The sequence below is a fragment of the Canis lupus genome, chromosome 9 (genome assembly GCF_011100685.1).
Source record: "Canis lupus familiaris isolate Mischka breed German Shepherd chromosome 9, alternate assembly UU_Cfam_GSD_1.0, whole genome shotgun sequence".
Taxonomy (NCBI): domain Eukaryota; kingdom Metazoa; phylum Chordata; class Mammalia; order Carnivora; family Canidae; genus Canis; species Canis lupus.
Genome location: NC_049230.1, coordinates 51,961,412 through 51,983,582, shown reverse-complemented (window position 1 = coordinate 51,983,582; position 22,171 = coordinate 51,961,412). Strand labels below are relative to the sequence as shown.

The 22,171-nt window shown below is 42.4% G+C and overlaps 1 protein-coding gene and 1 long non-coding RNA gene across 9 annotated transcripts in view; one reads left to right on the top strand and one right to left on the bottom strand.

Annotated features, from left to right (window-relative positions):
- Nucleotides 1-267: 267 nt before the first annotated feature.
- Nucleotides 268-21,207, top strand: LOC111097481. Of its 6 annotated transcripts, XR_005364874.1 has the most exons (4): nucleotides 268-570; nucleotides 8,347-8,394; nucleotides 19,238-19,374; nucleotides 20,293-21,207. It is a non-coding gene; the product is annotated as an uncharacterized LOC111097481 (long non-coding RNA). The 6 variants fall into 6 exon arrangements; XR_005364872.1 differs by lacking the exon at nucleotides 8,347-8,394 and having other exon boundaries at nucleotides 271-570; XR_005364873.1 differs by lacking the exons at nucleotides 268-570; nucleotides 8,347-8,394 and adding an exon at nucleotides 14,130-16,722.
- The window catches only part of TTF1 (transcription termination factor 1), a 25,399-nt gene continuing 22,122 nt past the window's right edge, over nucleotides 18,895-22,171 (bottom strand). For 2 of the 3 annotated variants that reach the window (XM_038548947.1, XM_038548948.1), the window contains exon 11: nucleotides 18,895-21,616. In XM_038548947.1, the coding sequence (XP_038404875.1) occupies nucleotides 21,435-21,616 (182 nt within the window). In that variant the 3' untranslated portion in view covers nucleotides 18,895-21,434. Of the gene's footprint in view, nucleotides 22,111-22,171 lie in introns of all 3 variants that reach the window. The other variant, XM_038548949.1, reaches the window with a different exon arrangement.

The window sequence follows — 22,171 nt, the reverse complement described above, 5'->3', positions numbered from 1 at the left end:
GCACTGGCGCCCAGCGACGGCCTCACCCTCACCGCAGGACCCGTCCCCGGGGACTGAGCGGACGGCGGGGGCGCGGGCGGGAGAACATTCCAGAAGGGGCGGGGCTGGGGCTGGGGCGCCCCTCCCCCCTCGGTCCGTTGGAGCCGCTGAACTGACGGCGGAGCGACCGTTGGTCGCCGGGTTTCTAGACGCTTCTGCGCACGTGCCCCCCCCCCCCGCCCCGCCCCGCAGGGGGAGCCGGCGCCGCTTCCCGCCCGCGCGTCGTGCGCGGCCACGTGTCTGCGGAGCGGGGACCTGCCACCCCACACGCGCCCGTGTAGTAGCGTCTCAGGAGATGGGGGGGGGACCGCGCGAGTGCAGGTTGGGTCAAACCTTAGTGAACATACTGGGCTTTGTGCCAACAGTCACTAGTACAGCTTTTGATACTTCTTTAACGATTTTACTTACCCATGACAGAGAGGCGGAGGGAGAAGCCGGCTCCCCGCGGAGAGCCCAATGCGGGACTCGATCCCGGGACCTCAGGATCACGACCTGAGCCCAATGCAGACCCTCAACTACTGAGCCACCCAGGTGCCCGCAGCTTTTTATATTTTTAGGGAAGTGCTGATGGAGGCAGAAAGTGATGCCCAACCCAAGTCACTTTCATGCTGCCTCTGAGTCCACAGACTGCGTTTGCTTTCAACCTGTGAATGATCTATTGGTGTATTTGCTGGCTTTTTTAGTTTTATGAAGTAGCACTGAGTGCGTTTTTTCTGGAAACTTTTCTTTTTTTAACCCTCCACATCATGTCCCCTGACTCACTGATCCAGGATGTACGCAACTGGAGGGTTGGGGTTATGGGCTGTAAGACCCCAACAGTCTCAGTACATAAGTACAAAATTAGGAATGAAATTAATATTTGGAATGACTAGCACAAATTATGCATTTTGTAAAGAGACAATCCACCAATATAAACCCCACCCTAACAAAAAAACTGCAAACATAAATCGACAAAAATTGTGTATTGTGGCTTCACACACTTCAGTGACCTGGACAATAAGGTTGAAGATCAGTTTCAATAGAGAACACAAAGGGAATGCAGTCTTTTCTCTATCAAGGTTGATGGAATTTTATTCAGAGTTTAGGAAAGATTTGGGCACCTGGGTGGCTCAGTCAGTAGGGTGCACAACTCTCGATCTCTGGGTTGTGAGTTTGAGCCCCGTGTTGGGTGTACAGATTACTTAAAAAGAAAATTTTAGGGGTGCCTATGTGGCTAAGTTGGTTAAGCATGAGACTTGGTTTTGGCTCAGGTCTTAATTTCAGGATTGTGAGGCAGAACCCTTGCCTGTGCGCTCAGCAGGGTCTGCTGGGGATTCTCTTTCCTCTCCCTCTGCCCCTCCCCTCACTCCCTGTCTCTTTCAAATAATAAATCTTAAAAAAATAAAATAAAATAGGAGCACCTGGGTGGCTCAGTGAGCTAAGGATCTGCCTTTAGTTCAGGTCATGATCCTGGGATCCTGGGCATGTGTCCAGCTCTTGGCTCATGCTCTTGGCTCAGTGGGGAGTCTGCTTCTCTCTCTCTCTCTCTCATAAGATAAAATCTTAATAAAAATGTTATAAAAGTTTATTTCAAATTATTCAATCTGATGTCATGAAATTTTTAAGATTGTCAAATTAAAATTACTATCAAGTTCTTTTTCACATATGACCTATAAGATTTCAGAGCACATAGTTTCTGATGTAGTGACTGAGCCTAAATATTTAGAATTGATGACACATTATTACAAGGTTGTGATAGATGTTCTCATTTTTTAGCAACATATTGTGACTTTTATGTGTCAGTTATGTTAAAATTTCAGTACTTTCGGGGTGCCTGAGTAATCGGTTGGGCATCTAACTCTTGGTTTTGGCTCAGGTGTGATATCAGGCTCCATTATTAGTGAGAAATCTGCTTGGGATTCTTTCTCCCTCTCCCTCTGCACCTCGCCTTGCTCACATGCTCACTCTCTTTCTCTCTCTCTCAAATTTATAAATCTTTAAAAAAGTTTTCAGTACTTTCTCCAGTTTGATCATGTGACTCATTCCTCATTATTATTTGCATAATCAACAAGCCTGAGAACCGTTATTATTTCTATTTGAAATAGATCTCTTGGGTCACCTGGGTGGCTCAGTCAGTTAAGCTTCTACCTTTGGCTCAGGTCATGCATGATCCCTGAGATTGAGCCCCACATCAGGCTCTCTGCTCAGCGGCAAGCCTGCTTCTCCCTCTCCTTCTGCCTGCCACTCCCCTTGCTTGTGTGCTCTGTCAAATAAATGAATAAAATCTTTAAAAAAGAAGAAACGAATTTCTTAATAAATTGTTGAATTTTTGTTATAATCGCTACTGATTTCAATGTCATTTATCTTACTTTTGCCTCATAGTCATTTTGTCAAGTTTATGTAATTTATATAAAATCATACACAATAAAACAGAGATTCTAAGTGTTTGAGGACTTTTAACAACTCCACACTTTCATGTACCCATCTCCAATCATGATATAAAACATGTTTTTTCGTCCAGAAAGTGCTCTTGGGACACTCTGCAGTAATCCCCTTCTCTATACTCACCAAATAGAACTGGTGATCTGATTTCTATCACCTTATTTATCACCACAGATTCATTTAATTCTAGAACTTTTTTTTAAACATTTTATTTATTCATGAGAGACACACAGAGAAAAAGAGGCAGAGACACAGGCAGAGGGAGAAGCAGACTCCATGCAGGGAGCCCGACATGGGACACCATCCTGGGACTCCAGGATCAGGCAGGCCCTGGGCTGAAGGTGGCGCTAAACCGCTGAGCCACCCGGACTGCCCGAACTTTTTTTTTTTTTTTTTTGAGAGAGAGAGAGAAAGAATCTTAAGCAGGCTCCACGCCGAGTGCATAGTCGCATAGGCCAACACAGGGATCAAATTCACAACCCTGAAATCATGACCTGAGCTGAAATCAAGAATCAGGTGTCTGGGGATCCCTGGGTGGCGCAGCGGTTTGGTGCCTGCCTTTGGCCCAGGGCGCGATCCTGGAGACCGGGGATCGAGTCCCACATCGGGCTCCTGGTGCATGGAGCCTGCTTCTCCCTCTGCCTGTGTCTCTGCCTCTCTCTCTCTCTCTCTCTCTGTGTGTGACTATCATAAATAAATAAAAATTTAAAAAAATATATTTCAAGAATCAGGTGTCTGACTGACTGAGCCAGCCCAGGCACACTAGAACTCTTTTTAATGGAATTATACATTATGTAACATTTTGTCAGTCTTCTTTTGTTCAAAATAAAGGGTATGAGGATCAGAGATGTCACTGCATGTATCAGCATTCATTTTTATTATGGAGTATGATATTAAGTGAATATACCACAATTTTTTTCATTCATCTACTGATGGATATTGGGTGATTTTAAGTTTTCTGGTATGATGAATAAAACTGTTATGAATTTACTGTACAAGTCTTTCGATGGACATGTTTTCACTTAACTTGGATAAATAACCAAGAGTGGAAACGTTACATTACAGGGTATGCCCTTAAGGTTAAGGCAATTTACAAGAAACCTTCCAAAGTAATTTTTACCATCTTACATTCCTATCTGCCAATGCAAGACTTCCATTTTCTTCCACAATCTTGTCAAAACTCCTTATTGTGAATCTTTTAAACTTCAGTCAACCTATTGCGTTAAAAGTGTACCTCATTTGTATTTTCAATGATAACTAATAATGTAGAATAGCTTATTGGGAATTAGTATATCTTTGGGAATTGTCTGCATGAGTTCCTTTGGCCATTTTTTTAAGGACTTAATTTTTTTAGAGTAGTTTTAAGTTCACAGCAAAACTGACAGTACAGAGATTTCCAATATGCTTACTGCCACCCTATATATGCACAACCTCCTCCACTGTCAGCATCCCTCACTAGAGCAGTACCTTGGTTACAACTGATGAAACTACGCTGATACATCATTATCACCCAGAGTCCATGGTTTATATCAGGGTTCACTCTTTGTGCTGTACAATCTATCTAGCTTAAACAAATGCATAGAAAGGTATCTATCATTATATCATAGAAGGCTTTCACTGCCCTAAAAATCCTCTGTGTCCTGTCTGTTCATCACTCCCTGGTCTCACCCCTGGCAACCACTGATCTTTTTACTGCCTCCATAGTTTTCCCTTTGTTTTCCTTGTCATATAACTGGAATCACACAGTATGTAGCCTTTTCAGATTGGCTTCTTTGACTTAGGAATATATATTTAAGGGTCCTAGATGTCTTTTCATGTCTTGCTAGCTCTTTTTTGTTTTTTAGCACTGAATAATACTCCATTCTCCAGACGTACCCACAGTTTACCCATTCACCTACTGAAGGGCCTCTTGGTTGCTTCCAAGTTTAAGGGATTATGAATAAAGTAGCTATAAACATCTATGTGCCAGGTTTTGTATGGACATAAGTTTTCAGTTCATTTAGATAAATAGCACAATCACTGGATCCTATGCTAAGAGTATGTTTAGTTTTCTAAGAAACCATCAAACTGTCTTCCAAAGTGATGGTGCCATTTTGTATTCCCACCAGCAATAGATGAGACTTCCCATTGCTCCACATCCTCACCAGTATTTGGGGGTGTCAGTGTTCCAGATTTTGGGCAGTCTAACAGGTGTGTAATCATATCTCATTGTTGTTTTAATTTGAAAGCCTTCAATGAAATAGGATATGGAGCATTTTTTCAAATATTGCAACCTGTATATCTTCTTTGGCGAAGTGTCCAAGTCTTTTGCCCATTTATTCATCAGTTTTTTTTTTTTAAGAGAGAGAGCGAGAGCAGGGGAAGGGACAGAGGGAGAGGGAAAGGGAGAATCTCAAGCAGACTCCCCGCTGATCTCAGAGCCTGAAATATGGGGCTCAATCCCACCACCCTGACATCATGACCTGAGCCAAAACCAAGAGTTGTATGGTCAGCAGACTGAGCCACCCAGACACTCCTGTTTGTTTGTTTGTTTTTTCTCATTGTTGAGTTTGAAGAGGTTTGTGTATATTTTGCATGACAGTTCTTGATCAGCTGTCTTATGCAACAATGTTTCCTGAGTCTGGTTTCTCTTCTCACTCCACATTGTCTTTCACAGAGCAGAGGTTCTAATTTTAATGAAATCCAGAGTATCAATTATTTCTTTCACGGATTATGCCTTTGGTGTTGTATTTGGAAAGTCATCACCATAACCAAGGTCATCTAGGTTTTTTTTTTTTTAGATTTCATTTATTTATTCATGAGAGACACAGAGAAAGAGAGAAGCAGAGACACAGGCAGAGGGAGAAGCAAGCTTCAGGCAGGGAGCCTGACGTGGGTAGGACTCAATTCCGGGTCTCCAGGATCACGCCCTGGGCTGAAGGCAGGCACTAAACCACTGAGCCACCCAGGGATCCCCTCTAGATTTTCTCCTATGGTATTTCCTAGGAGTTTATAGTTTTGCATTTTATGTTTAGATCTATGATCCATTTTGATTTAATTTTTGTGAAGTGTGTATGGTCTATGTCCACCTTCGTTTTTTTTGAATGTCCAATTGTTCAGCGCCACTTGCTGAAAAGACTATCTTTGCTCCATTGTGCTGCTTTCAAAGATCAGTTGACAGGTCAGATCACTTACAGGGATCTATTCCTAAGCTCTCTATTTTGTCCCATAGACCTACTTGTCTATTCTTGTACCAATATGATGCTGTCTTGATTACTATAGTTTTATAGTAGGTCTTGAAGTTGGGGTAGCATCAGTCTTCTTTGTTCTACTGCAGTATTGAGTTGGCTCTTCTGCATCTTTTGCCTCTCCATATAAACTTCAGAATCAGTTTGTCAATAGCCACAGAAAACTTGCTGGGAATTTGACCAAGACTGCACTGAGTCTATCAAGTTGGGAAGAACCAACATCTTGACAGTATTGAGTCTTCCTATCCATCTATTTACTTCTTTGTTATTTTTCATCAGAGTTTTGTGGTTTTCCTCATATATATGTTGTACATAATTTGTTAGATTTATACCAAAGCATTTCACTTTTGGGAGTGCTAATGTAAGTGCTATTGTGTTTTTAATTTCAAGTTCCACTTGTTTGTTGATGGCATACAGGAAAGCAACTGACATTTGTGTATTGACCTAAATCTTGCAATCCTGCTATAATCTCTTATTAGTTCCAAGGGGTTTTTTTCTTAAGATTTTATTTATTTATTCATAGAGACAGAGACTGAGAGAGAGAAAGAGAGAGAGAGAGAGAGAAAGAGAGGCAGAGACACAGGCAGAGGGGGAAGCAGGCTCCATGCAGGGAGCCCGATGTAGGACTCGATCCCCAGTCTTCAGGATCACACCCCGGGGCTGCAGGCGGCACCAAACTGCTGAGCCATCCAGGCTGCCCAGTCCCAAGTTTTATGTCAGTTCTTTTGGATTTTATAGATAGATGATAAAGTCATACATGAACAAAGATGGTTTTATTTCTTCCTTCTCAGTCTGTATACTTTTTATTTCCTTCTCTTGCCTTAATGCATTAACAAGGATTTCCAGTATAATGTCAAAAATAATGGTACCTGATCTGAATGGGAAAGCTATGAGTGGGACATAACTACTTAAATCTTTCCTATGGCTTCTTTCAAGAATTCTTTTTTTATCTTTGACTTTCTGTGATTCAAAAATGATATGCCTAGTTGTAGTTTTTTTTGGCATGTATCCTCTTGGTGTTCTCTGAACTTTCTGATGTGATCTGGCATCTAACATTAATCTAGGGGAAATTCTCCACCATTATTTCAAATATTCTTTCTGTTCTTTTCTTTCTTTCTTTCTTTCTTTTTTTTTTTTTTTTTTTTGGCAAACAGCCCCCAGCTGTCCTTTTTCTTTTTTTTTTTTTTTTAAGATTTTATTTATTTATTCATGAGAGACACACAGAGACAGAGGCAGAGACACAGGCAAAGGGAGAAGCAGGCTTCATGCAGGGAGCCCAATGTGAGACTCGATCCCCGGTCTCCAGGAACATGCCCTGGGCTGAAGGCAGAGCTAAACCGCTGAGCCACCTGGGCTGCCCCCTTTTCTTTCTTTTTCTGGTATTCCCATTATGTGTATGTTACACCTTTGTAGTCCCACAATCCTTGGATACTGTTTGTTTTTCAATCTTTGTTTTCTTTGCTTTTCAGTTTTGTTGTTGCTGTTTTGTTTTTTGCTTTTGTTTTGGTAATCTTCATTGCTATATCCTCAAGCTCAGATTCATTTCTTTTTTTTTTATTTTATTTATTTATGATAGTCACAGAGAGAGAGAGAGAGGCAGAGACACAGGCAGAGGGAGAAGCAGGCTCCATGCACCGGGAGCCCGACGCGGGACCCGATCCCGGATATCCAGGACCGCGCCCTGGGCCAAAGGCAGGCGCCAAACCGCTGCGCCACCCAGGGATCCCTCAGATTCATTTCTTAGCCATGTCCAGCTTACTACTAAAAAGCCCATCAAAAGCATTCTTCATTTCTGTTACAGTGCTTATTTCTAGCCTGCCTTTTTAATTGTTAGGATTCCCAACTCTGTACTACATTGCCCATCTGTTCTTGCATGCTATCTACTTTATCCACTAGAACGCTTAGCATTTTAATCATAGTTGTTTTATTTTTATATTTACTTGAGGGACAAAGAGCATGAGGAAGGGAGGGAGGGGGGGAGGAAGGGAGGAACAGAGGGAGAGGGACAAGCAGATCCCTGCCGAGCACGGAGCCCAACACGGGACTTGACAGGGGGCTCGATGGGGCTTGATCCCAGAACTCTGAGATCATGACCTCAGCCAAAGTCAGGTGCTTAACTGACTGATCCACCCGGGTATCCCAATCATAGTTGGTTTTTTGTTTTGTTTTTTTAATTCCCAGTCTGTTAAGTCTAAAATCCTGGCCATGTCTAGTTCTGATGCTTGCTCTGTCTCTTCAAATTGTGTTTTTACCCTTTGGTATGCCTCAAAATGTTCTTGATAGTTGGGCATAATGTACCATGTAAAAGCAAAAGTTGTAAATAGGTCTTTTGTAATGTGATGGCGAGATGTGGGGGGGAAGTGTTTTAGTCTTAGGATTAGACCTCAGTCTTTCTTTTAAGATTTTTAATTTATTTATTCATGAGAGACAGAGACACAGGCAGAGGGAGAAGGAGGCTCCATGCAGGGAGCCTGACGTGGGACTCGATCCCAAGTCTCCAGGATCATGCCCTGGGCTGAAGGCAGCGCTAAACCGCTGAGCCACCTGGGCTGCCCTAGATCTCAGTCTTTTAGTGAGCTTCCACCATTGGACTGTTAACTTTAAACCACCATTGGACTGTTAACTTTAAAAGTGTTTATAATTTTTTTCTTCCCTTTAGGAGAGAATGGCCAGAGTGGGCTGCAGTTGGGCATTCCCCTACCCCCAGGTACTGGAGTTGATTGGATTTGGGTCTTGTCCTTCCCCCCAGGTCATTTAGGTTCTGACAACACCCGGGCAGATTGGACTCTGGTTAGCTAGTTTCTCCTGAGGGCAGGTCTTGTGAAAACAGGGTGCTCTAGTGTATCTCAAAATGATTTTTTCCCTTCTCCCTGCTGGAAAAACAAGGGTTTTTTTCCCTCTGATATTTACTGTGGAAACCTGGTTAAGCTCCTGGAGGTCAATCTCCTAAAACAGTGAAGGCGCCTCTCCAAATCAATGTTCCTGGAGTTTGTAATTCTAAGTTGTCTGCACCAAGCCTCCAAGGATTCCTCAATCACAGGGCAGGTTTTCCTACTCAGCATTTGCTCCCATGGTGGTTTCCATTTGTGGTGTCTGCTCATGGAAGCTGTTATCCTATTTGCCTGCTTGTCTCTCTAATCTTTGAAGCAGCATGTTGCCTGTGTCCTCCTCTCTCTTATAGACCCCAGAAGAGTTGATTTTTCAGTCAGTTCAGCTTTTTACTTGTTAGGATGGAGCAGTGGCTTCTAAGCTCCTTACATGTAGAACTGGACTTGATTATATGTATTTGCCTCTCTCAACTTGTGGCTTACATTTTAATTTTCAGCAGTATCATCAGCAGAGTATAAGTTTTAAATTCTGATGAAATTCAGTTAGGGACAGGTGGGGCCAGGCAGGGAAAGGTAAGGGAAAGGCCCAGAGTCGCTCCTATAAATCTCTGGGCTCCCATAAATCCCAAGGACACCAAAAGGCCCAGAGTCAGGTTCCTACCAATCCCAAGGAAACAGAGATAAAGCAACAAAAACAGAGAAAAAAATTTTTTTAAACCCTGGCTTCCTAGCTCCAGAATGTTAGGGAGTATCTCCCTTTGATGGTTACTAAGCAATCACAGAAACTCACCAGACCCCCCAAACAGCCATATGTCAATCACACAAGACAGCACAAAGAAATCTCAAGGCTGTGGGCTCCCTGGTTAGTTTCTCAGTAAATGGCCAGCCAAAAAAGCTGCCCTTAGTGGCAACCCTGTTGGGACCCCTCTCACTTCTGAGAGCTTTCTCTGTATCTTTGCCTAATAAACATTTATCACTTTACTCACTCTCTTTGTCCTTGAGATTCATTCTTCGACTCTTGAGACAAGAACCTAGCTTTCCTGTATCAAAATCCAATTTACCAACTGCCTCCTTAATGGTTCGTGCTTTTTGTGTCCTAAGAATTTATACGGATTTTGTCTTATATTTTCTGCCAGAAGTCTTATATTAACATTTTTTCCACTGTGTATGCAATGAAGTAAGAGACTAGATTTCCATTTTTCCAGTTCTCAGAGGGGAAATTACAGCTGTAGATACTTTCATTAAAAAAACTCAAATCACTTTACACTTTAAAAATCTATTAAATGAAGAGCAAAGAGAACCCAAGATTAGCAAAGGAAGGAAATAAAAGTAAGAGTGGGGAGAAATGAAAAACAGAGAAAAATTAACAAAAGCAGAAGTCAGTTCTTTGGAAAAGTTAACAAAATTGGCAAATATTTAGCTAGCCTGACAAAAAAGAGGTAAGAGCCAAATCACTAAAATTAGAAACAAAGTGAGGACATTTAACACTGGCCTTACATAAGTCAGAAGGGTGCAAGAGAATCCTGAGGAAATTGTAGGCCGACAAATTAGATAAACTTGGTGCAATGCACAAATTCCTAACCATCCTCCTCCCCCCCACCAAACTATGAAGACTGACTCAAGAGAAAATAGTGTCTGAAAAGACCTGTAACATTACAGAGATTGAATCAGTGACTGTTTTTTTTAAGACTTTATTTATTTATTCATGAAAGGCCAACTCGAAACCACTGAGCCACGCAGGCGCTCCTGAATCACTGATTAAAAACTTCCCAAGGGGCAGCCCGGGTAGCTCTGCGGTTTAGCACCGCCTTCGGCCCGGGGTGTGATCCTGGAGACCTTGGATGGAGTCCCACGTTGGGCTCCCTGCATGGAGCCTGCTTCTCCCTCTACCTGTGTCTCTGCCGCACTCCCCCCCACCCCGTGTCTCTCATGAATAAATAAATAAAATCTTTTAAAAAAAAAACTTCCCAAGAAAGAAAAATCCAGGCACAGATGGTTTCACTTGTGAATTCCACCAACCATTTAAAGAAGAATTAATGCCAATATTTCTCAAAGTCTTAAAAAAAAAAACAAAAACAAAAAAACAAAAAAAAACAGAAGAACAGGAGGTCATTCCATAAGGCCAGCATTACCCTGATACTAAAACCAGATTAAGACATCACACGAAAATAAGACTACAGGCCAGGGTCCTTTATGAGGAAACACGTAAAAATCCTCAACAAAATACCAGCAAACCAAACTCAGTTATACATGACAAAGATTATTCACCATGACCAAATGGAATGCAGGGGTTGTTCAACACAGGAGAAATCAACCAATGTACATTAATAGAATAGAGGGGGGGAAAACATAGGATCATCTCAATTGATGCAGAAAATAACATCATCTTTGACAAACCAGACCTCCTTTCATGATTAAAAAAAAAAAAAAAAACCACTCAGGAAACCAGAAATAGAAGGGAACTTCCTCAACATGATGAAGGGCATGTATGAAAAACCCCTAGTGGACATCATACTCAATGGTGGAAGACTAAGAGCTCTCCTTATACTTAGATGAGGATCTCGATGAGGATGGCTGCATTCACCACTGCTATTTGATATTTCTGGAAGTTCTAGCTAGAACAAGTGAACCAGAAAAAGTAATAAAAGGCTTCCATATCGGGCAGGAAGAAGTAAAACTATCTTTAAACCCAGGTGATGGGATTCTGTATACAGAAAAACCAAAGAAAGCACAAAAGACTAGAAATAACACCCTTCAGACAAAGCAGGAACTTACAAATTCTGTCATGTTTTTGAAACATTCTGAAGCATCTTTCCAAAGTCGAAAGTTGTATTTCTTTCCTTTTTTTTTTTTTTTAAAGAGAGAGAAAATCTTAAGCACTCCACACCCAGCAAGGAGCCCAGCACAGGCTCCATCTCACAACCCTGAAATCATGACCTGAATGAAAATCAAGAGTTGGATCCTTAACCAGCTCACCCAGGCACCCCAAGAAGTATTATTTCTATATGAAACCCCCCTAAAAACACATCCCCAAAATGTCCACCACCTTCCCAATGCCACCTTCCCTAGAAGTGACAGAAATTTAAATCAGTTAAAGTTGAAATAAATACCATGCTTTTGAAATGCTTATAAAAATGTTTTACTTGGGATCCCTGGGTGGCTCAGTGGTTTAGCATCTGCCTTTGGCCCAGGGCGTGGTCCTGGAGTCCTGGGATCGAGTCCCACATCGGGCTCCCTGCATGGAGCCTGCTTCTCCCTCTGCCTATGTCTCTGCCTCTCTCTGTGTGTGTCTCTCATGAATAAATAAAATCTTTAAAAAAAATGTTTTACTTCCTAATGCAACAACTTCAAATACAGTTTTTCCCAGTATTTGGTAGAAAATTTGATCCTAGGAGAATAGAAAGTGAGGTATTTACTGTCACAGCTGAGCTAAATTTCAGTCCCATGCCCTTCCATCCCAGGTCCTAGGCCCTCCTCATACCCTCCAAACGTCTGCCTGTGCTTCTCTTCCCATGCTGTGAGAGTTGGCAACAGGGCCACTTCACCATTGGATCCATGAACACAGAGTCCAGGACTTTGGAATTTGCAAGCGGTTATTAAAATATTGCAATTCTGGAAGGAAATTACTGAATAAAAAATCTAAAACTATAATAAATGTTGAAGCTTTTACAAAAAGAAACATGTCTAACCATCAACTGCAATTCATTTCCACTCACAGGATTTTATGCCAATATCCTCAAATGTGGGCTGTGGGTATCTTATATAACATGAGAGACATAGGGCTTCCAAGAAAGCCAGAGTGCTTGGAGCCAGTAGAGGCCTTCGAACAGCCCTTGCTGGTACCTTGGACTTCTCTTCAGTTTTATCAGTGTTCCCAAAATCAGGCTACATAGCCTCCTTCCTCTGCTTGCAAACAATGGTGCCCCCAGAGGAGATGAACGAACATTCCTTCTGGACCTGCCTGTGCCACTATGACAAGCCTGAGGGTGAAAGGTGTTCTTTGATCCCAAGCTGAAAACCACTCAACAAAACAGCATTTTCAAGGAAGGAAGTCAATGTTCCAGAGGCAATGACTGGTCTGAGAGAAGAGAAATGCAGGCTTATTAATCTTTTGATGGGTCATATGAAAGACATGCTCTCAAGTGAATAGATGCAGCACACAGGGACTTTATTACTGAGCCTGGGGAGGGAAAATAAAACCCACAAAATTTAAAAAAAATTTAACCTTCTGAATACATGATGAGAACATCTCTAAGCTCCTGAGAAAATGCCCTTGCAAAAGATGGCCCCCAGAGCTTGAAGATTTAGGAGCTTCATGGTCAGTTCATCTCTGCATCCATCAATTCATTCACTCATGAAATATTTATCGATCACCACCTAACTAGGGGGACAGCTATGAAAAGATCATTGCCCAGAATTATGATGTGCTGTTGTTGTATTTTTCTGTTTGTTTCATTGGTCTGTCTTTGCAACAGTGCTATATTATAGATTTATAGTAACTCTTGAAACTTGCATGTAAATATTCCCACCTTGTCTCATTCCGAGATTGTACTCACTACTTTTTGTCTTTCCATATAAGTTTTAGAATTAGCTTAATTTCATAGCAAATCCTATTGATATTTTTACTTTATTGTATAGGGTCTATAGGTCAATTTGGGGAGAACTATCATCTTTACAATGGAGTCAATCATTAAATATACTGTATCTCCCTATTTGTCTTTTAAAATTTCCGTCAGTAATATATATGTATATATGTATATATACATGATTGTTTTGTTTTATTTAGACATATTTAATATTAAGGCATATACCTTTAAAAGTTTTTTTTTTTTTTTTTTTTTTGGGACGCCTGGGTGGCTCAGGGCATGATCCTGAGATCAAGTCCCATATCGGGGCTCTCAGCTGGGAGCCTGCTTCTCCTCCCTCTGCCTGTGTCTTTGCCTCTCTCTTTGTCTCTCATGAATAAATAAATAAAATCTTAAAAAATAAAATTAAAAAATTAAAAAGATTTTATTTTTATTAATTTCTCCACCAAGCATGGGCTCAAACTCACCTCGAGATCAAGAGTCACACACTCCACTGAGCCTGACAGGTACTACAGCATTATTACCTTTTTAAAGAAAAGTATTATTTATTTTTTAAAAAAAGATTGAGAGATAGAGAGTGCGTGCTAGAGAGACCATGAGCGGGGCAGGGCGGGGCAGGGCAGGGAGTGGGGCAGAGGGACAGGGAGAAGCAAACTCGCTGCTGAGCAGGGAGCCGCATGTGGGGGGTTGATCCCAAGATCCTGAGATCATGACCTGAAGCAAAGATGCCCCAAATAAAGTATTATTTAAAGAAATTATATAAGGTAAAAAAAAAAAAGTCAAATATCAGTATTTACCAATGCTTTCTTTATCTGAAACGTTATTTCAGTTGTAAAAAAACCATCTCCTATTACAAAAAAAAAAAATCAAAACCTTTACTGGATTTAACTCATTTTTAAAAAGTCCTAAATCTTTTTTTTCCTTCTTTTTTTTTTTATAGATTTATTTGAGAGAGAAAGAGAGAGAGAGAACACATGCATGGGTTTGGGGAAAAGGGCAGAGAGGGAGGGAGAGTGAGAATCCCAGACTCTGTACTGAGCCCAGAGCCTGATGTGGGGCTTGATCCCACAACCTTGAGATATGAACTGAGCCAATACCAAGAGCCAGATGCTTAACTGACCAAGCCACCTAGGTGTCCCTGAAGTCCTAAATCCTAAGTAGAAAATACGGTAATTTTAAAAGTTTGGTATATTACTTCTATGGCTTATTAACATATATTATGTACATACAGCTTGTCCTTTTTATAGTAAACCTGGCTAGATGAATCACTTATACTAAGCACTGTAAAATAAAAGCAAGAGCAAAATGTTTTTAGCAAAATTCTCTGTATGAGAGAACTCTAAGTATCAAAGATATTCATTAGTAGTTGTTATGGACTGAATGGTGTCCTCTACCTTCCCAAATTCATATGTTGAAGCTTCATCTCCAATGTCACTGTGTTTGGAGACACAGCATTTAAGGAGATAATCAAGGTTAAATGTGGTCATAAGGGTGAGTCCCTAAAACCAATAGGATTGGTGTCCTTATAAGAGGGAGACACCAGGAGAGCACACAGAGGACCACAGAAGACAACAGTGAGAAGGTACCACCTGCCAACCAAGGGGAAGGCTCACCAGAAACCAACTCTCCTGGCATTCTCATCTTGGAATTGTAGCCTTCCCAACAACAAATTTCTGTTGTTTAAGTGATATTGTTATGGTAGCCCTAGCCCATGAATACTGTGGTTGATCATCATCTGCTACAAAACATGTAACAAAGCATCTTCATTGAATTGTTTTCCCTATTGCAGCTGTCCTTTGGCATCTAAAAGGATTTCCCATAAAAATAAGCTGCAGTGAAATTCACTTAATGATTAGTTTATAACAATCTCTTTAAAAAATTTTTTTTTCTTTCTGCCTATTCTCACAGGGGCATCATGATATTGGAAGTATTTGTAGGAAGATGTTATTTGAGTAATTTCAAATGATGCATAGCCCTTCATGTTAGAAAGGTGCTTTGTGGTCACAACTACTTCAAAACATTAATTATATTCAAATAACCTGACATATCAAGCTTCAGCCATTCCAGAAGCATGGTTTTGACACACAGCAATTTTTTAATCATGCAAATGTGAAATGTGCAGTGCTGAAAACTAAAGTGTACAGTGCTGCAAAACTCAGATGATGACCTAATGTCCAGATAACATAACCAGCTCACAGTAAGCCATACTACATCATCAAGACTTTGGGGAGCATAATTCCAAAGAAGGGAATACCTTTCCCATTGTTACAACATTTCACTATATCAATACAGTAGTCTTTAACACAATAGTCATACTTTTGTTGGAATCACATACTACTTTCAAGATGATTTTCACTCCGTGATTTAAGTACCAAAACAATGTAGAGTCTCATGATGGACTGCAAGATCACAGAAACTCATAAGGCTTTTTAAAAGAATGTACTTCTCCACTTAAAAGTAAATTTACTCATGCAAGCTGTTGAGGTTTAAGACAGCAGAGCAATTGCGCGTATATAAAATGTGGCTCTTTTTTATCCAGGGGTTGGTCTGAAAGCATGTAGTTTCAATGCACAAAAAAGCTTCAAAATTCTACCTTAAGGAGATCCAACAGCCTTTAAAAAATTTTCCCAATAATATTTTATAGTTCTTTTGCACAGAGGACTTGGACATTCATTCCTAGGAAAGTGATACTTTTTCATGTTATTATAAATTGTGACTGTAACAGACAGAATCATAGTCCTCAAAGATGGCCATATCATAATCCCCAGAGTCTGTGACTATGTTACATTAAGTGACAAAAGGGACTTAAGGTTTGCAGTTGGCAATTAAGGCTACTAATCAGATAATCTTAAAGCAGAGATCATCCAGGTGGGCCCAATCTACTTAGCTTAATGGCTAAAGACTGAAGCAGAAGAGTGGGTCAAAGGGATGCTACACAGGGATTCAATCTCTCTGCTGGCTTTGAAGATGAAGGAAGGAGACCACAAGCCAAGGAATGCAGTGGCCTCCAGAATGACCTTGAATTTACATCCAGCAAAAAAACTGCTCTGCAACCACAAGGAACTGAATTGTTCCAACAAAGCCAAAGAAGCAGGAGGCAGAATCTCCTAGATCTTCCAGAAGAGTGCAGCCCTGAAGACCTCTTCATCTTAGCCTTGGGACTCCGACCTTTGAAGATACTATGACATAGAGTTTGACATTCCCCCCAGTGCAGAGTAACCCATAGGGAACTCACATCATGGATTTTAAACAGGGTGGTGTGATACAACCACATCTGTAGCTGTGGGAGGACACCGGGAAGGGCCAGTAAGTGGAAGCAGGAAGATCAGTGTAGTTCAGAGAGGATGATGTCTGAAACCATGCCAGATGGTGGTGGAGATGGACAGATTCCAGATGATTGACTGGAGGCACAGTTGATGGGTTTGCCAAGGGACTGGTTGTAGAGGGTGGGCAGCAGCAACACTGGATGGTTCCTAGATTTCTGACTTCAAATCAGTGAATATGGTTTCCCTGGTGGAGATGAGAAAACCTGGGCAGGTGACACACTTTGATGTACGTGTGAGTGACTAAGAAACTAACGTGTCAAACTTGAGATGTGAGACACCTGAATGGAGATCACAGGTAGGCAGATACATTTTTCATTCTTAAAGAAATTTTTAAAAGCTTGTGTTAGTTCATCTCTACCCCCAACATGGGGCTCAAACTCACAACCCCAAGATCGAGAGTGCACGCTCTACCGCCTATGCCCCGAAGGTGCCCTCCAGCAGATGTCTTTTTAAGCTTGGAGTTCAGGGGAGAATCTGACCTGCAACCACACAACTGGAAGCCATCAGCATGTAGATGTTGTTTCAAGGTACTGAGATGTGAAGAGAACCCCCAATAGCCCTGAGGAACACAAACATTTAGAAGTTGGGTGCAGGGGCAGCCCTGGTGGCTTAGCAGTTTAGTGCCACCTTCAGCCCAGGGCATGATCCTGGAGACCGGGGATCAAGTCCCACATCGGGCTCCCTGCATGGAGCCTGCTTCTCCCTCTGCCTGTGTCTCTGCCTCTGTGTGTGTGTGATGAATAAATAAAATCTTTAAAAAAAAAAAAAAAGAAGTTGGGTGCAGTGGAAGGAGCACCGTGTTAAGTATTGATTCCACACTTGTACTAATACATACATACATACATATATATATATATGTATGTATATAAGATTTTATTCATTTATTGAGACACAGAGAGAGGCAGAGACACAGGCAGAGGGAGAAGCAGCCTCCCCCCAAGGAGCCCGATGCGGGACTTCATCCTATGATCCTGGGATCACAACCTGAGTCAAAGACCACTCACTCACTCAACCACTCAACCACTGTGCCACCCAGGTGCTCTTATGTATATATTTAAAGATGGAAAAAAAAAAAGGATGGTATGGGAACACTGGAACAGGTGACGATGATCCAGAACAGGAGAGACAACAATTTAGGAGAGGGATAAGCAAGAGATCCAACTCTCCAAGAGACAATGTAAGGGGCAGAGTGCAGGGCTCAGGTGCAGGACACGGCTTCTGGCAGGAGGAATGAGTACAGAAGAGGTAGGTTTGCCTGGCTGGTGGAGGGAAGAGGGAGTATAACATCTGCCGCCTTCATCCTGCTCAGTAAATCATGAAGAGCAGAAGGGTGTGGGAGGGTTGAAGGTACAATAGCTGATGTAGGGAAAGAACAACTAAGTATCAGAGGATCAGAGTAGGATCAGATCCTCTGGTGACTGTGTGTCTGAGGTTGACAATCATTAAAGTGAAACCAGCCAGCTCAGTTGTGTGGTTTTCTTCTAGAAATACTCAGCTCTTAGGTACAGGGAGGAGGCACTCATCCAGGCTTGGCGTCTTGAACAGGGAAGGGCCAAGGGAGAGGATGCAGACACGGGGTGTTGGAAGAGAGGGACTGGAACAACGGACTCTGACAGCTTGGTCAGGCGATGAGCCAACTGGTGGATGGATGACAAGGTCAGAGAACTAGGACTGGTGTGTATTTCAGGAGGTGAACTGGAAATGGTGTTCAGCAAGCTTTTAGACTGTGTAGCCTCCAAATCTGCACTTTTAGCTCCCGGCAGCACCTGACTCACCATGTGTGGTCAACGCTTGCATAACTGAAAGCACATAGGAAAATCAGGGTCTTGTGTGATTACGACGTTCATGCTCCACCTCCTCTGTGGTGTGGTTTTGGACCTCTTTTTTGGGGAATGATGTCTACAAATGAAGCTGAAGAGTTGAAAAACATGCCTATTGAAAAGTGCAAGTGGCCAGCACTGAGCCAGGAGTTCAAACCATGCACAAGCCAGACTTTCAAAAACAATTCTCTTTGCTCCTCCGTCTTGTTTCTTATGAGCCAGGTGCGCTTTTTTCTCTCTGGGTCTGCTATTCCTCCTCCACGTCCTCCCAAGTAGACCTTATGTTCCTCTTCCTTTTTTCTGACTCTAAATTGCGCTTGTCCCCTTGCTGGCTCAGCCCTCACCTCCGTGGAGTTGACAAATCTGCATCTCTTGCACAGCTGCTTCTCTTCCACCCGTTCTACTCATGCCATGGACCAGGCATCTCCGCAAAGCCTGTACATCCCAAATTCAACTCAGTTTCCCCTCACAAGCCTCTCTTCTTCTGGACCTGCATTTGACATATACAGTTTACCCTAAACTTTTTCTCCCATATTCCTGGATTCTATGTAAAGACAGTGTTTGGCAAAGGTTAATATTTGCATGGTACTTTTTTTTTTTTTTGAGGGGGTAGGTATGGAGATATCAAGAAAAAGTTACGAAAATAGAACTTTTACAAAAAGTATACAAGTTTATTGGGTAAGATTCATGGCACGGGCAATGACCCACTGTCAGCACACAACTGTGGGTTGCATCCTCAGAGTCCATTCACCTCCTCTGCTTAGGGGCCCTGACTTTTTTCACTGGGGTATTTATCCTCTCAGCTGCCCCAGGCATGCTGAGCTAAATCCCAGCTCCAGAGGTGAGTCCAGACTGGCTGAACACAGTCCTATCTTCCTGGCTCCAGTGATGGTTCAGAGCTGGACACAGGCTCTAATTTGGGCTCTAGAAGCAAAACCCAGGATGTAAGCAAGAGTAATGGAAGAGACCTTTTTTCCTTCCTATGAACAGGGACCTGGTCTGCTGAAGCATGTGGCTGTGTAAAGGGGCCTCCCTCCCTGTGTGCACTGAAGATGAATACACACATGGCAAAGGGGGGAACAGAGAATCTGCAAGGAACCCCATCTTTGGTGACTCCAAGTAGCTAGGTCAGTTCTTACTTAAAATGAGCACTCCCTCCAGACTTCCAGGCTTGAGAGTTCCTGGATTCCTCAGACCTACCTGGGTCCCATTTTCTGGCATTTGCAGATCAAGAGTTGTACCCTGTAAATTCACAATCCCACTGCCCCGAGAAGCAATGTCGATACTTTGGGTTTAATTTCTCCCATATGTTTTAATGCATCTATGTATATACAATTTCCTTTTGTTACATTAACAAAATTGAAAATATATACTCTTCTGAAATATTTTAGTTGATAATATTCTTTACCCCTTTTTATGTTGGCCCAATCTATCATGATTGTTCTCAATTATCAGATGACGTCCCCTTCTAGGAATATTCCATAATTGAGATTTCCATTAGGGAACATTTACATTTTCGTCTGTTTCTCAAACTATAAACGTGCCATTCTTATACATGAGTTCTTTTACTTCTAAAAAGTGAAACTGCTCTATTTCTAGAAGTGAAATTGCTGGATCATAAAATATATATATTCTTAAGGCTGTATTTCACCCGATCGCCCTCCAGAAGGAACTTCTATTCCCATCAGCAAGGAGACAGGTTACATTTGACAGATCGGAGGTGACCAAAGGTAAAATGCTCACTAAAAAGAAATAGCCACTTGTTTGCTGCATATTTACCGTGTCTCTTTTCTGTGCCCAACACTGTGGCAGGTGCTGGGGATACACCAGCCTCCTCCTAGACTTGTCTCTGGATCCTTCCTTCTCCAAGGATGGCAGCTTTGGAGAAATGTCTAGCTTTGTGGATGACTTAACAGCACACACATCATGATGTTAGATAAGTGGCATCAGAGAGAACACTTAGGAGATGGTAGAGTTCCATCTTGGCACAGATGGTGACATCGCCGCAGGGGATGCTGCTCACCTACGCTTTCTCTTATGTTCAGGTGCGGCCAGAAGCCTGGAAAGCTCACACCCCTTGCTGGCAGGGTTCTGCTGAGGGAAGGCTCATGGAAGACACTCAGAAGATGCTGGGAGGCAGCAGGTGCTGTGTTCCAAGAAGACATAGACTCCAGCAAGGGCAGGGGCAGCAGACAACCCAGGTCACCGCGGGACATGCAGGGCTGCAGTACCTGCCCTCAGCTACCCATGGCTAGGCAAGTCGGGCTTTTCTGTTTGCGCCCTCATCCTGTTTAACATCCTGTTTAACAATCCCTACCTTAAGTCCTTCTCTGTTTGAAACATCTAGAGTGGTTTTGTTTCCTGACTGACGGAATCGCCCAACATCTAAATTATCCTTGAAATTCCGTGAGGGGTGATGAGCTGTGCCTTAGACCCACGTGGCATCTTTCCATAAATCTAACAGAGTCAGACCTTCTGGAAGCAATGGAAGAGACTGCTGGGTTTTTGTTTTGGATTTTTTTTTTTTTTTTTCCAGCTAGAACACCAGATGAATTCAGTAAATGGCTTTAAGCTTTGAGAATGCAGCTTGGATGCAAAATATGTATCCTTAAACACTCGGCTCCTTCAGGAAGATGAGATCCACACGTGAGGCAGGTACATACAAACAGAAGCCAGTTGGAGAGAGCAGCAGATCTATGACCCCTGCTAGTGCTTATCTCATACTCACATACACTGGGAACATAGAGTGATGACCAGGAAAAGAAAAAGCAAACTGGCCTCACGCCAGACTATGTCGGCAATCCCCGTTTTGCGGAGTGTGTGTACGGTGAGATCCACACAATACAATGTTCATGGGACATGACTCTACCTCTGCTGCAGTGAGAGGGATGTGGGATACTGTTGTTTTATAGAAACTGCTAGTTGTGCTTCTTTTCAATGGTACAGAAATAGTAAATTGACCCTGATGCTCATTTTTCTTTATGCGCTCCAACACACTAGAGTATGAATGTGTGAATCACATAGGGGTGCTCCACAATATGAAATATCATAGACATCCCCTCCCTTGGCCAGGACCCCTTCCCTACTAAACATCAATACTGAAAGCAGTTTCTTTGCCCCATGCATAGAAATACAACCAAACCTGGAAAGCAAACGTGGGGAGGCGAACAAGACACAGTGCCATCCCCTAACTCTTCTCCTCCCCGTCTTCTCCTTCACTGTCGTCATCACGATAAAAGATGTCTCTGAACAGAAAGACCTGCCTGGGTGCTGCGGGACTCTGGATTTCGGTACCCTCTTTCTCCATCTTCTTCTCTAACTTTTCCTTAAGCAGAGGCAGGGTGGTCTCGTAAAGGTAGTCTATAATCTCTAAAAAAAAGAAATGTTAGTAGGGGCAAATGCAGCCAGGATTCAAACCCTGGCAAGCTTTCTGCTGAGTGCCAGAAGGAGGTCATCATACACTTCAGGGCAGAGTGTCACCCAAACCCATGGTTCTGGAATACTGCTGCTGGGCAGACTGAGTGAGGCTCTCCTGTCTGCTAAGAGAAAATTTAGACTCTAGACGCAGCCTGGAGGTTAGGATTTGGGATGTATGGGACAAGGCCCAGGTATATGTGTTCAACAAAGTCCCCATAGGAGTCTGATGATCTGAGTTTGGGAATACCTAAAAAACCCACAAATGGCTGCAGAAAAGGAACTGGACGTCTTAGGTTCATTCTGGAATTGTGTGTGTGGCGTGGTGTGTATGTGTCATGTATGTTGTGTGTGCCCAAGATGGTGATCCAGGAACACTCACAGTTATTTACTGAGTGCTTGCCACGCACCGAGCACCCTGCTGACCACGATTCATCTATTATCTTGTCCTGTCAGGTGGGGATGAGGATGTGACAATCTGTACCATTTTACAATTGAAGAAACTGAGGC